The sequence below is a fragment of the Lycium barbarum genome, chromosome 10, assembly GCF_019175385.1.
Source record: "Lycium barbarum isolate Lr01 chromosome 10, ASM1917538v2, whole genome shotgun sequence".
NCBI lineage: Eukaryota > Viridiplantae > Streptophyta > Magnoliopsida > Solanales > Solanaceae > Lycium > Lycium barbarum.
This window is the reverse complement of record NC_083346.1, coordinates 6,991,293-7,006,040: the sequence shown is the minus strand read 5'-3', so window position 1 is coordinate 7,006,040 and position 14,748 is coordinate 6,991,293. Positions and strand designations below refer to the sequence as shown.

The 14,748-nt window shown below is 33.8% G+C and overlaps 1 protein-coding gene across 1 annotated transcript; it reads left to right on the top strand.

The window, feature by feature from the left end:
- Positions 1-2,940: 2,940 nt before the first annotated feature.
- Positions 2,941-3,387, top strand: LOC132612664 (extensin-like). Its single transcript, XM_060326779.1, has one exon. It carries the CDS (start codon positions 2,941-2,943, stop codon positions 3,385-3,387), a length of 447 nt encoding a protein of 148 aa, XP_060182762.1.
- The last annotated feature ends 11,361 nt before the right edge of the window (positions 3,388-14,748 follow it).

Genomic DNA, 14,748 nt, shown 5'->3' with positions numbered 1-14,748 from the left:
GTAGAAAAAAATAAGGTGGAGTTCACGTGATGAATTAGGAGATAATTGCAAAAAAAAAAATAATAAGATGGGTTTCATGAGACAATTGCAATAAAAAAAAGGACATTTAAATAATGATAATAAGTTCAGAAAATGGTAAAGGTGCACTTTGAGAAAATTTAAAGAAGAGAAATTCAGGAAAAAAAAATAACGATTTAAATTTAAACACAAAAACCGTTAAAGAAGTCATAAAATCAAAACATTTAAAACTTATACCTTCGGGTATAAGTTTAGACACATACGTCTCATACAAATAATGAAGAATAACATCAAGAAGACGAAATATAAATGGTCTTCTATAATAGTATAGTAAATTATAAAATTAAATTAAATTAAAGTGGAGCCCATTCTTCTATAATAGTAGAAAATTAAAAAACAAAATTAAGGTGGGGTTCACTTTTCTATGATAGTAGAAGTTAAAAAAAAAATTAAGGTGGGGTCCACGTGAAGAATTAGGAGACAATTGAAAAAAAAAAAAAGGTGGGGCTCACGTGAAGATGTAGAAGACAATTGCCACAAAAAAAAAAATACAGTAGGGTCCACGTGAAGAAGTAGGAGAAAATTAAGGTGGGGTCTACGTGAAAAATTAGGAGAAAATTAAGGTGGGGTCTACGTGAAGAATTAGGAGACAATTGCAAAAAAAAAGGTGGGGCCCACGTGAAGATGTAGATGACAATTGCAAAAAAAAAGGGTGAGGTCCACGTGAATAAGTAGGAGAAAATTGCAAAAAAAAAAAACATTTAAATAATGATAATAAGTTCAGAAAATGGTAAAGGTACGCTTAGAGAAAATTTAAAGAAGAAAAATTCAGGAAAAAAAAATAACAATTTAAATTGAACACATAAACCGCTAAAGAAGTCATAAAATCAAAAGATTTAAAACTTATACCTTTGGGTATAAGTTTAGACACATATGTCTTACACAAATAATGAGAAATAACATCAAGAAGGCGAAATATAAACGGTCAAGAAACGTATACACATATTTTCTTAAAATAATGAAGTTAGTCTATACTTAAAAATATAAGACTACAGCAGATGCTGACACATGAAAGCGCTTTTCAGTGTTGTTGAGTAGAAATGGATGATGGCATGAAACTCGGTAGGAGAAGATGTATTTCAAATCTTTCAATTGGAGAACCAAATCAGAAAAGTCATATATGAGAGAAGCGGACTAAATAAAATAATTTATTGATATTTTCAGTTAATTGAATTATATTACTTTTTATAATAAAAATTTCATAATTATATTACTAAAAGGTACTCTCTCTGTCATAATTTATGTGACATAGTTTGACTAGACGCGAAGTTTAAAAAAGAAAGGAAACATCTTTGAAACTTGTGGTCTAAAATAAGTTATAAGTATTTATGTGAATTTAAATCATTTCATTAAAGGTAAAGGGGGAAGTTTGAAGTTAAATGATTTCTAAATATAAAAATATATCATTCTCTTTTAGACAGATTAAAAAAAATATGATACTATTTTTTATGTTGAGCCCATGCTAGCACGGACTTTCATCATCTAGTACTACATATATACAGCTCATCTTATTGTCGAGTTCATTTACGGAGGGATCATGCTTGTGTTATGTACTTGATGAATTAAGTTTGAAAATGAAATAAAACCATTTCCGAATGATTTCCTGTATTTGACTGGAATACTCGTGATCCCATGACGCCATAGTGGGTTTTCCCTTTTTTCAAATATAGCCTCGTTATTACTCCTCGTCCGTGTTAAATTCTCAAATTAGTGCCATGTTACACTGCAATTGATAAATACAACTAGATGGGATAATGGGCGTTTTTTGAAAAATCGACTTGGCTATGGCGGTTTGCCAGGCTAGATCCTGAAAAAAATACCCTAGGTAAAAAATAAAAAATAAAAAGTCGTAAATTGGATATCCGAACGCAAAGTTATGACAATTTAAAGTTTTAACAATTTACAACTAATTTTCTACCTATGCTCTTGTCCTTAGTTTTTATTTACGTGATGTAACGAGCCGATATTATTGTACACTAAAAAAATATTAAGTTCTATATAAAATATTTATATTCCGGCGTCGTGAAACATGACTAATCTTCGGTCAAAGTACGAAAAGAAAACTTAAAGATAATAAGTTTCCAAACTTATTTCGAGGCACTTTACAACCCCTAAAACGATGATCCAAACATATATGTACAATTGATGTAATAAGCCGATATTATTTTATACTAAAAAATATGAAGTTCTATATAAAATATTTATATTTTGGTGTTTTGAAACATAACTAATCTTCGGTCAAAGTACGGAGAAAAGCTTAATTTTGAGTTTGATTTTCAAAGAACAAAGATGACAAGTTTTCAAGCAAACAAAACTTATGACAAGTTTCCAAGTAAACAAAACTTACTTCGGGGGCACTTTACAACCCCTAAAACGACGATCCAAATGTTTAGGTATACTTGATGTAATGAGCCGACGTTATTGTACGCAAAAAAATATACTAAGTTATTTATAAAATATTAATATTTTAGGATTTTGAAACATGACTAATCTTTACCCAAAGTATTAAAAAAAATTGATTTTGATAGCTTAATAAAAGAAAAGAAAAAGTATCCTCTTTCACGCACAGAGTCTGTGCATGAAAGTACGTGTTGAAACTTAGTTTGATTTTTTTTTTTAAGGGTTAGTTTAATCCTAAAAGTTATTTTTCATGTTAAAAAAGTTTCGGGCTCTTTAATTAGATTATTTATTTTTATCTAGAAATTAATATTTTTTTAAGGAATATGTAAATGGCTAAATTTTTTGTTTGTTTGTTTTTTCGGAATCCGGAGAGTTTTTTCATTAGAGCACCACTAGAGGAGAACTAGGAGTGATTGACGTCTTCATATAAATACGAGTTCACCAAAATAAAATTATTGCGCAATGACGTCGTCAAAAAAGAGAAAGTTACTCCGTCCGTCCTTCGAAACTAAGGATGATTCGGTTTTCCGTCCACAACCACCAACCACCGCTCCGCCGCCACCTATTTTCACTCCGGCCGCTAAACCTAGTGTTTCTTCCACTGCTCTGCCTCCGCCGCCTCCTATTTTCACTCCGGCCGCTAAACCTAGTGCTTCTTCCACTGCTATGCCTCCGCCTATTTCCACTCCGGCCGCTAAACCTAGTGCTTCTGCCACCGCCCTGCCTCCGCCACCGCCTAATTCCACTCTGACCGCTAAACCTAGTGCTTCTTCCACTGCTCTGCCTCTGCCGCCGCCTATTACCACTGCTGCTGTCCAAGTAGTCCACCGCATTGAAGAAAACGTAAGAACTGTGAGTATTGAAGTTTCCTGCCCTTGTGGAAGGAAATATTTTCATGAGGAAAAATGAAGTTGTTCAGAAGGATGATTCATTTGAATGTTGAGTATGTCAATGTTTTAGACCTGGATTTGTCATTTTGTTGATATCGTTTGACGTGAATTGTTTCTGAATACGTCATTTTGGAGATGGAGAACTGTTTGTCGTACTATATATTATGAATAGCTACATTTGATATATGAAGTTGTTTAGAAGGATGAATCATTTTAGCAGAAAATTTAATAGTGAATGTTGAGTATGTCAATGTTTTAGACATGGATCTGTCATTTTGTTGATATCGTTTGACGTGAATTGTTTCTGAATACTGTCTTTTTAAAGTTTTAAAGTTTTAATAGGAAGATGATGTATATGAATCCTCATGGACAAGTGTACAAATGAGTTTTCATGGTTATGATTTAAAAGATGACCTAAAAGTTCCATGTGGTGCTTAATCGTCGAGGGCGTCTTCAAGGAACTTACATATATATAATCATATTGTAGTTTAGTCACTTTTATCGGATCCGAATGGGAAAAAGACTCCTCCTCTGAATATGTTAACAAAAGAAATATCTTTGTTGGAAGTAAACGTTGGTGTAAGGCAAGTACTTTGGCGTGGATACATGATTTTGTGTTCCTTTTGTTAGTTTAATATATGTCTATGCTGTAGAACTAAGAGCTTTTATGGTTCTTCATCATCTACATATGGAAACTTTTGCGTGTGCGGCTTAGTTTGGACAGTGTTTATTTGCATACTGATAGTTCGATCTAATAAATGGTATGGAATTATTTAGGTTTCGTTCCCAGTTAATTTGGTTAATGATCAGTTAAGCATGTACAATCACTTGTTGCTCACAGTTGTTTATGTTTGTTTAATTGAATTAAACCTAATCCAGTATGACCTTTGTCCCATTTTATGTATGGTATGTATATTGTGGATCCCATTCTAATAGGTGGGCTAGTCAGATCATTGCGTAGATGTGTTTTCCCCTCTGTTTTGCTAATAAATCAGATCTTTGCTATGTGAAATTTGCTGGTTATAGTGTCAAAATCATGTGTAGACAGCGTTGGATTTGTATGAAGGATATTTGATGTGAACTGTGTTGCATATGTATAATTGGTGTGTTTACCTCTGAGAGTCCAAACAAGACCTTAATGGAATTTTCAACCCCCTTAGATTTAGTTTCTTTCTCTGAAATGTCGAAGATAGGAATAGGTGTTTGTGTTCTCTTTCTCCCTCTTCCTTTGCTTGAGGTTTGTTTGTGGCTTTTAAGAGTGTGTTATAAATCTCATATGAACAAGATCTGATTCCCATAACTTAGGGATTAATAACATAGTGCTATTGGAAATGGAAATGATAGAAAGATACCCTCAATTTGTGCAAGATAATCATGTGCTAACACAAATGCCTGAGCTGTTTTTTTTTTGTTTTAATCAACAATATGTAGTATTTAGCTTTGGTGACTGGAAACAGTTTCACAGAAATAGTGTGACCATGTTGTTATTATGTGCTCAAGTGTTTGGAAGTCCTCTTAGTATACAAGAAAACATGTCTTTATCAAACCTGTTAGATAAGGCTAACTGAAATTGTGATCAGATATTAGAGGGGCTCGAATTCAGCCTCAAATTATCACCTTGGATAATCTTAAATGATTGTATTACTGCCCAGGAAGGGTGATGTTTGCTTATGTGCCTGGAAATAATTTTTTGATGACTATGTCTCAACCCTTATATGTTTCTGCTTTGATGTACTCTGGCTGTTTGGCTTGGCTTATTGATTGTGACACTTTAAAAAATAATGTTTTTGGTTAACTCTGAAGTCAAATATTATCACTCCTTAAAAGCATACTGTTATCGAGTCGTATCATCTGATACTGTGTTTAGAGCTGATTTTCCTGCTATAAACCAGTTGCTGGTTCAAAGGGTTCTGTTCTTGGCTGCAATTTTGTTATTCATGGCTGCATTATTGGTTGATTCGTTATTATGGTTTTGAGTGTAACAACTGCTGTTTCTCCAGGAACTAAAGCCTGTTTAAAGAACACTTAGTTTGTTATTTGATAGGCATAATCATTCGTAGAAAAGATATGGGGTTTTGTTTGACTCCTACCTTGAAGAAGACCCAATTGGTTGTTTGCTGGAGTTATGAATGTCTGTTAATCCTGTATGAGGGATCTCATATGTATGACTGCTTCCTGTTGGCTTATAGGTTCTGAATATGGTGTGCGTCTTTTGTGTCTGTCTTTTGATTTGCTTCCACGAGCTTCCTAATGTGTCATCTGTCTTGACCAAGTGTTTCTCTTAGAATGTATGTTTTCCCTGAATATATTTCCTTCTTCTTTTGTTCCCTAATGACCAGTTGGACTCCCTTTCCCTTTTCTTTCAACATTTCTGTCCACGAAAACATGGTAATGAAGTCAGTTTAAACTCATAAACATAGGCTAGCTTATCGACTTAACCTGTGCATTAATTACTTGGTTGAACGAGTTTATATCAAAAGTATATGTTGAAAGTTATCTGATATAACCAATCTGAGCATTCAGTTATGATCAATTAATATTGACATTGAATTCTGTGTATATACTCATATACACAGAATCTATGCAACTCTGTATATTTATCTTAACAGGTATATGACGGTATATCTATCGTATATTGAACGTATCATCCTAGACAGTTGATTCTACTATTAAGTGTTGATAATTTTGGGGAATTCTTTTCTTTATTCACTAAGCCTCTGTTCAAAATATTGAGTATGACCCTACTTGGCCTACGTTTATCCAATATGACCACATAGGTTTCATTTTGTTTTCATATCAATATCTTACCTAGGATGAACGATTTTCTCTAAGTGCTCTACTGTTGTGTTATATACCATTCAATCTATATGCTTAGTTTTCTTTATTTAGGCCGTAGTATTTTATTACATACTAATCCTTTTCCTTTCATTTTATGCGTGACCACCGAATACGAGTCCGAGAGACTCGTCCTCCTCCGCACTCGGTGTTGGGCCAAAAGTCCAACGCAATCCCTCTCCCGTGTCGATCCATCCACAGCAAAATAAAAGGGAATTTCTGGGCTAAGCCCAATACACAGGAACAGCAGCAGCAGCCCAACAGAAAATGGGTCCAGCAGTCCCTAAACGGGCTGGCCCATTTGATACTTATTACCCTCTTATTTTATTTTTGTGCATATAAATTTGTATTATGCAAACTAATTCTTTGTTTGTTTTTGTTTTCTTAGTTTAGATAAATCTTAAATAATTGTTAGGCTTAGTTTTAGTAATGGGTAGTTAGTTTGAACTAAACCAATAATTAATCCCGTAAGTTTCATTTTCTTCTCTTCACATTAAGTTATTCATAGAATATATGATATTTGCTTCTAGAATAATTGATGGCATAAATTCATATTTTTGATTTTCAAAACACCGCTATTACATAAATGTAAACTCAAGCATATTTTCGCAAATAACTCTTCAAATTTGGAATCAATCACACATCATTTTAGCTAAGTGTAATTAATAAAACTAATGAAAAGAAGGGAAATTTATGTCCTTTTTTTTAAAGAAAATAAGTCTAAGCATTTCTATATCACCATATTGATACAATATAAGTTTATTTAAATTCACATTAGCTATTTTGTATTTTTTGTTTACATTCTTAAATCGCGAAAAAGAATTATTAATATCTCGCCATTGAGTTATTTCAAATATTTTTTAAAACATTGCACAAAATTCGTGTTTTCTTCTATTCATATATTCTGTGCCAAATCTTATTTTTCAAAAGCATTATTGCTTAGAGATTTAGCGATTTTTATAAGTTTTATTCGAAAATGGCATTTAAAATCTTCTTTCATGCAAATCATTATCTTTTCTCTAAAGCATATTTTAATATATTCTTTAAGACTTTAGCAGTATCTATAAGCTATTTTCGTTAATTTTAAATATTATATTTGCATCTTTAGGCCTAATTAATTAACCTAAGTTTGGTCGGATAACCGTAAGTTAACGGATTCTAAAGGATGCCTAACCCCTTCCCTTTAGGATAATATAGAGCCCTTACCTAGAATCACATTGGTTAAGCAGACTATTAATTGAGGTTTAGTTTTTAACTTTGCCTTAATTAACCTCTAGGTGTCCTAATTCACCATTAAACTAATTAGGTGGCGACTCCTTAAAACACAAATAAACAGGAATCACCAATACGTCATACCCCTAAATCAACCCGGTTAAAATGGGGTGTGACACATAAAACTAAATAGTAATTAATATATTAATGAAATCACGAAAATAACCATCTTTATTATAATTATAGCCTGCATTAAACTAAATTACAAATATAAACTTACCTTTGTTATTATACTTTAATATTTTAGAAAATACTTAACAGAAAATGAAGTAAAGAAGGTATTGGCCATATATATTTGGCTAATTGGATCCTATTTGATGAAATCCAATAGGGCCTCCATTTGTTTTAAATTCAAAATGTGAACGAAAATGCTTTAGTGGCGGATCGAACCCGCGAGATGAGACCGAACTTGAACATTCTTTGCCACTGAGCTGCGCCGTTCAGTTGTGCAGAGGGTGTTCAATATATAGTATATATTCATAAAATACATAACCTATACACTTGATATAATTTTTCGGCGAAGGGTGTTCATCTGACCACCCTTGTTATAGGGTGGCTCCGCCCCTGTTTTCTACTACTGAAAACATTTGTATTTATTTTCTGGAAATGTTTCTTTGAATTTATGCCTAAAATTGTCTTTTTCGCGGGATATTACTGTTACCCAAGTCTGTGTTTAGTACTGAGATGAGATACAGTTTTTATGACCAATTGGGCTAGCATTTAGTTGGGTCTCTCCACTTGGCTGACTAATATAGACATACAAAAAGTACGATCCAAGCTGAAAATCAAGGAGCCTTGTTGCAGCAGTTTTGTCCTCTAAATTATCTGATAAAGGCTCAGGCCATTCACAATCCACCACGAGGCCAATTTCCCCTCCTTGCTCATCCTGTAAATGTAGTTCTCTTGCGGGGTAGGCTTGGTGGGTAGATCGTATTAGCATTATTCTCGTGGTTTCTGTCCTTAGACTTCTGTTACTTCAGGTGTCGCTTTACTTTACTCTCAAAGCTATGTTACGCTTTCTCTATAATTTGAATGTCTTATTTACTATGCCTTTTAACATCTCTATTGTCCTTCACAAACTACTATGTCATGCGTCATTTGCCGGGGGTCTTTCTGAAACAGGATCTCTACCCCAATCGAATCGCGAGAAAAGCTCGACACTGCTAGCGAAGCTAAGGTCGGCATACACTCTGTCCTCCCCAGACCCCACTTCAGGAAATACACTGGGTATGTTATTGTTGTTGATATACGTTACCTACTCCCAAAAAAAAAAGTATAAATCCATTCCAAACAGAGATTTGGCGCTTTGTCCAGTAGTGAGCTCTGCGGCAGCAGCACAAAGAACAGCCATCACAAAAAGATACATATGCAACCACCAAAATCATGTCGGAGCAAAATCACCAGACTGTGAATGAAACTTGACATACAAGGCCTATTAAGTCTTCAATATAAACAAATAAAAGCCTACAAACACATATGAAATGACAATGAACATAAAACTCTTAAACTAATACCAGGCCTTTGAAGGCTTCAATATAAATAGATAGATCAGGTTTTTACATCAAATAGAAGAGTTTGTAATTCGGTAACATGGATAATTATAGCATAAAATATATCAAAAAAAATAAAATAATAATAATAATAATAATAATGTTGGTGATATTGCAATGAAATTACAATTACAATTGAAAAATAGAAATAAAAATTTCTTCGGCTAAGGCGCGGATATCTCGCTCTCTTTAAGGAGATTCAAGCCCACTGCAGCAAATTTACCGGTCCAGCAGTAATCTTTCTGACTTGTCCCCTCCAGGATACAACAGCCCGAACACGTCGTATAACTCAACAAACTCTGGACAAGATGTTGAGTCCAAAGCTCCACCAAAAGAAGAACACCTTCCTTCAACTAATAAACTCTTTTATTTTTACTTTCCTCACTTTTCCTCTCTACACCTACAAGTTAAGGATGAACTTATTTTTTTCTTGAATATATTTGAATGTATGAATTGGTGAATCATAATTCATCCTTTTATAATGGATGAAAATGTGGAAAACTTGTTCAACAAAAAATGTGAAAAACATTGTCACATTTTTTTATACAAAGCAATGTGAAACTAAGACCAAATATGTTCATATGGTGGCTACCATGGTCTTCACATTTTTTTTCACAAAAAATGTGAAAGATATGGTCAATTTTTGTGGCTACCCAAATGAAAATAAAATTACATGGCAAGGCACAAAACATGTGAGGAATTTGGACAAAAATGTGAAAGATATTTGCAATATTAAAATGCTCAAAAACCTAACAATCCCCCACTCATTTTAATATTAACATAAGAGAGTTTATCAGCTGAAGGTAGATTAATATGCATAATGAAGGTGTGCTCTGCATTGAACCTCCACTTAGTAAAACAATAATCTTTACTCCAGAGCCGTAGTGGTCTCAGACTTGAACTATGGCTGCTTTAGGGAAATAAAGAATTACTGCTTACACATAATAATCAAGATGTTGACATGAGCTTTAATAGCCAGCACATTACGGCCTTGTGCTATCCCAGTTTTCATGAGTGCTTTTGAGAACGAGCCCAATTCTCATAGGAAACGGCCTTACTTCCACACTCACATAGGTGAAATCTGTCAAGAGTGCTTCTGTAACATAACACCCCACTCATACGAGCTACAGAGTTTCATTAAGAGTTTATAAACTCAACCTCCACAAATTGTTACAGAATAATGCACTTACACCATAGGGAGGGAATAAATAAAATAGTGCATTTTTCTCAACAAGTCATCATATGATTCGTTTTTCCCATTGAACCTGGTTATAGGATCTCTAGTCCCCAGGTTGGGTTTCCTCATATACGACTCATGAATTTATGGGCTTCAATCCCATCCCCCTCGATGTGCTCCAGACCTTTTCTCTTGCCAAGGCCTTGGTTAGTGGATCTGCAAGATTATCACAAGATTTGACATAATCAACGTTAATGGTACCACTTGTCAAATATGATCTCACAGTACTGTGTTTTCTCCTTATAGATCTGGATTTACCGTTATAATAACGGTTTTGAACTCTACCAATTGCAGCGGTGCTATCACAATGAATTAAAATAGGAGGAATTGGTTTTTCAAAATAAGGAATTTGAAATAATAAATCTCTTAACCAATTCGCTTCTTCACTAGCTGAAGCTAAAGCAATTAGTTCAGCCTCCATGGTAGAGTTATCAATTATAGTTTGCTTTTTTGATTTCCAACAAATAGCACCACCTACCAACGTAAAGATATAACCAGTGGTAGAACAGGAATCACCAGATAAAGTGTTCCAATCTGCATCAGTAAAGCCTTCAAGTACAACAGGATATTTTTTTGTAAAACAAGCCATAGGTTTTTGTACCAACTAAATATTTCATAACTCTCGTTATGGCATGCCAATGTTCATTACCTGGCTTGCTTGTAAACCTGCTAAGTACTCCAACTGCATACGCAATATCAGGCCTAGTGCAATCAGTCACATATCTCAAACTTCCAATTAAGCTAGCATATTCCTTTTAATTTATCACATCATTGTCACTTTGAACAGGAAACAAGTGAACACTTGAATCAAAAGGAGTTATAACATGCTTGCAATCAAGAAAGTTATATTTTTTCAATATTTTCTCAACATAATGTGACTGGTCAAGGAATATTCCATCACATGTTTTAGTAATTTTTATTCCAAGAATTAAATTTGCCTCGCCAAGATCTTTCATGTCAAAATGGCTTCTAAGAATATTTTTTGTTTCACCAATACTATTCATGTTAGAGCCAAAGATCAATAAATCATCAGCATAGAGGCAAACAATAACATGTGAATTATTCCAATACTTGTGATAGATGCACTTATCACATTCGTTTGTTTTAAAACCATTTTCAATCATGCAGGAATCAAATTTCTCATGCCATTGCTTTGGTGCCTGTTTCAAGCCATATAGGGATTTAGTAAGTTTACACACTTTGCTTTCTTGGCCTGCTTCAATAAAACCTTCGGGTTGTTCCATATAAATTTCCTCATTTAGGTCCCCATTTAAAAAAGCAGTTTTTACATCCATTTGGTGAATGTGCAAATCAAAAATTGCAGCAATAGCAATTAAAAGCCTTATGGATGTAATTCTAGTTACCGGAGAAAAAGTATCAAAAAATTCTAGGCCTTCTAGTTGTTTAAAACCTTTAGCAACTAGTCTAGCCTTATATTTATCAACAGAGCCATCCGGTTTTAACTTTTTTTCTAAGGACCCATTTACACCCAATTGTTTTACAACCCGGTGGTAAATCAACTAACTTCCAAGTTTTATTGGAAATAAGTGATTCCATTTCATCATTTACAACCTCTTTCCAAAAAATAACATCATGTGAAGATAAAGCTTCTTGTAAATTGAGAGGGTCATCACCAACATTAAAAACATAAAAATCAGGACCAAAATCTTTTTCTACTCTAGCTCTTTTGCTTCTTCTTAACTCAAAATCATCACTTTCTTTATTTTTCAAAACAGGAGTAGAAGAGCTAGGTAGTGACAAAATATTTTCGTTAGTCCTATGACCCCCACTATTTTTAGAATCAAATGGAAATTTATTTTCGTGAAAAATAGCATCTCCTGATTCTATTATTATATTTTCTTCAAGACTAAAAAATCTATAGGCTGTACTATTTGAAGCATAACCAAGAAAAGCACAAGTAGTAACTTTTTTACCCAATTTACTTATTTTGGGATCCATTAGCCTTACATAAGCTAAACAACCCCAAACTCGTAGATATCCCAAATTTGGCTTGTGGCCTCTCCACAACTCAAATGGTGTTAATTTAGTCTTTTTATGAGGCACTCGATTCAATACATAACAAGCAGTTAAAATAGCTTCACCCCAAAAATTTAAAGGTGCACTAGACTCAATAAGCATGGCATTTGTCAACTCAACCAAAGTTCTATTTTTTCTCTCAGCTACACCATTAGATGCAGGAGAGTAAGGTGGAGTAGTTTCATGAATTATTCCCAACGATCTAACAAAATAATTAAACTCGTTAGACTCATATTCACGGCCTCTATCACTTCTAATTCTTTTTATTTTTTTACCAAACTGATTTTCAACTTCATGGAGATAAATTTTAAAATTTTCAAAAGCATCACTTTTATTTTTCATCAAGAAAACATATGTATACTTAGAAAAGTCATCAATAAAAGTGATAAAATATCTATTTCCTCCACGAGTTAAAATTCCTCCAAGTTCACAAATATCAGTATGAATTAACTCTAATAATTCAGTTTTTCTTTCAACTTGAAAATGAGGCCTTTTTGTGATTTTGGCTTTACTACAAGCTTCACATTTTTCAAAATCCTTTTTAATCATTGGGATTAATCCTAAACTACTCATGATTCCCACATAACGATTATTAATATGACACAAACGAGCATGCCAAAAATTAGTGGAAGAAAGCATGTAAATAGAATTAGTAACTTTATTCATCTCAACATTCAACTTGAACATCTCATCACAAGCATACCCCTTTCCCACAAAAATACCTTTTTTCACTATTGCATATTGATTAGACTCAATAATCTGTTTGAAGCCTGCTTTATTAAGAAGAAAACTAGACATCAAATTTTTTCTCATGGAAGGAGTAAAAAGCACATCTTTTAGAGTTAACACCCTTCCTGAGGTAAAGCTCAACTCGACATCTCCCTTTCCAAGCACTTGAGTAGTGTGAGAATCACCAAGCATGATGGTTTTGGGCTCCTCAAATGGAGTATACACTTTGAACCAATCTTTGTCATAGCAGACATGACGGTTCGCACCAGAATCAGCCCACCATCCATCAACATTTTCAACCATATTTATGTCTGTTATCATCGCCACAAGTGGCTCTTCGGTAACGTTTGCCTGAGGTGTAGGACCACGTTTCCGAAACTTGCAAAATCGAGCAATATGCCCACTCTTGCCACAGACAAAGCATGGTCCTCCATTTTGTGTTTGTTGATTTTGTGCTTGGTTGATACTACCATTATTTTTCTTGGGAGGTCTACCATTATTTTCCTTGAATATTTTCTTCTTAAGCTTCATAGAGGTATTTTTGTTCGTATTAGGAGCAGCATTATTTGAAGTAATTAAATTTACCTTATTTGTAACAGGTTGTAAGTTGATCTCTTCCGTTTGCAAAAGTGCATCTTGGCCCCTTGCTTCTTCCTCCATGCGGATCATTATAAAATCTTGGGTTTGGTCTACCACTGATTTGCTGTCCACCATTTGGAAACGAAAAAATCTACTAGCAGCATATTTTTTCGCTCCAGCCTCCTCGTTATCATATTTACTCTGCAACGCTTTCCAAATTTTCTTTGCAGTAGAGTAAGTTCTAACATAATAATCATAAAAATTATCTGATAGACAATTAAGTAAATAATACCGACACTTGTATGAATCTTCATTATACTTTTCAGTTTTTTCTTGAAGAGAAATAAGTTCTTCATCATTCATGGAAGAGTTGTCTACTTTATTTGGATTCTTCTCATTTAACACATAAAAAACATTGAGAAGACTTAAGTAGAAAAGTACTTTACCCTTCCATCTCTTAAAGTGAGTACTGTTGAACCGAAATGGCTTGTTAAGATCTCCTACTTTGACATCCGCCGATTTTTCAATTGTAGCCATTTGAATCTCCTTAAAATTGTTGGTGATATTGCAATGAAATTACAATTACAATTGAAAAATAGAAATAAAAATTTCTTCGGCTGAGGCGCGGATATCTCGCTCTCTTTAAGGAGATTCAAGCCCACTGCAGCAAATTTACCGGTCCAGCAGTAATCTTCCTGACTTGTCCCCTCCAGGATACAACAGCCCGAACACGTCGTATAACTCAACAAACTCTGGACAAGATGTTGAGTCCAAAGCTCCACCAAAAGAAGAACACCTTCCTTCAACTAATAAACTCTTTTATTTTTACTTTCCTCACTTTTCCTCTCTACACCCACAAGTTAAGGATAAACTTATTTTTTTCTTGAATATATTTGAATGTATGAATTGGTGAATCATAATTCATCCTTTTATAATGGATGAAAATGTGGAAAACTTGTTCAACAAAAAATGTGAAAAACATTGTCACATTTTTTTATACAAAGCAATGTGAAACTAAGACCAAATATGTTCATATGGTGGCTACCATGTTCATATGGTGGCTACCATGGTCTTCACATTTTTTTCCACAAAAAATGTGAAAGATATGGTCAATTTTTGTGGCTACCCAAATGAAAATAAA

Coding starts and splice junctions, on each gene's coding strand:
- LOC132612664 (XM_060326779.1), top strand. CDS start 2,941: ATGACGTCGTCAAAAAAGAGAAAGTTACTCCGTCCGTCCTTCGAAACT.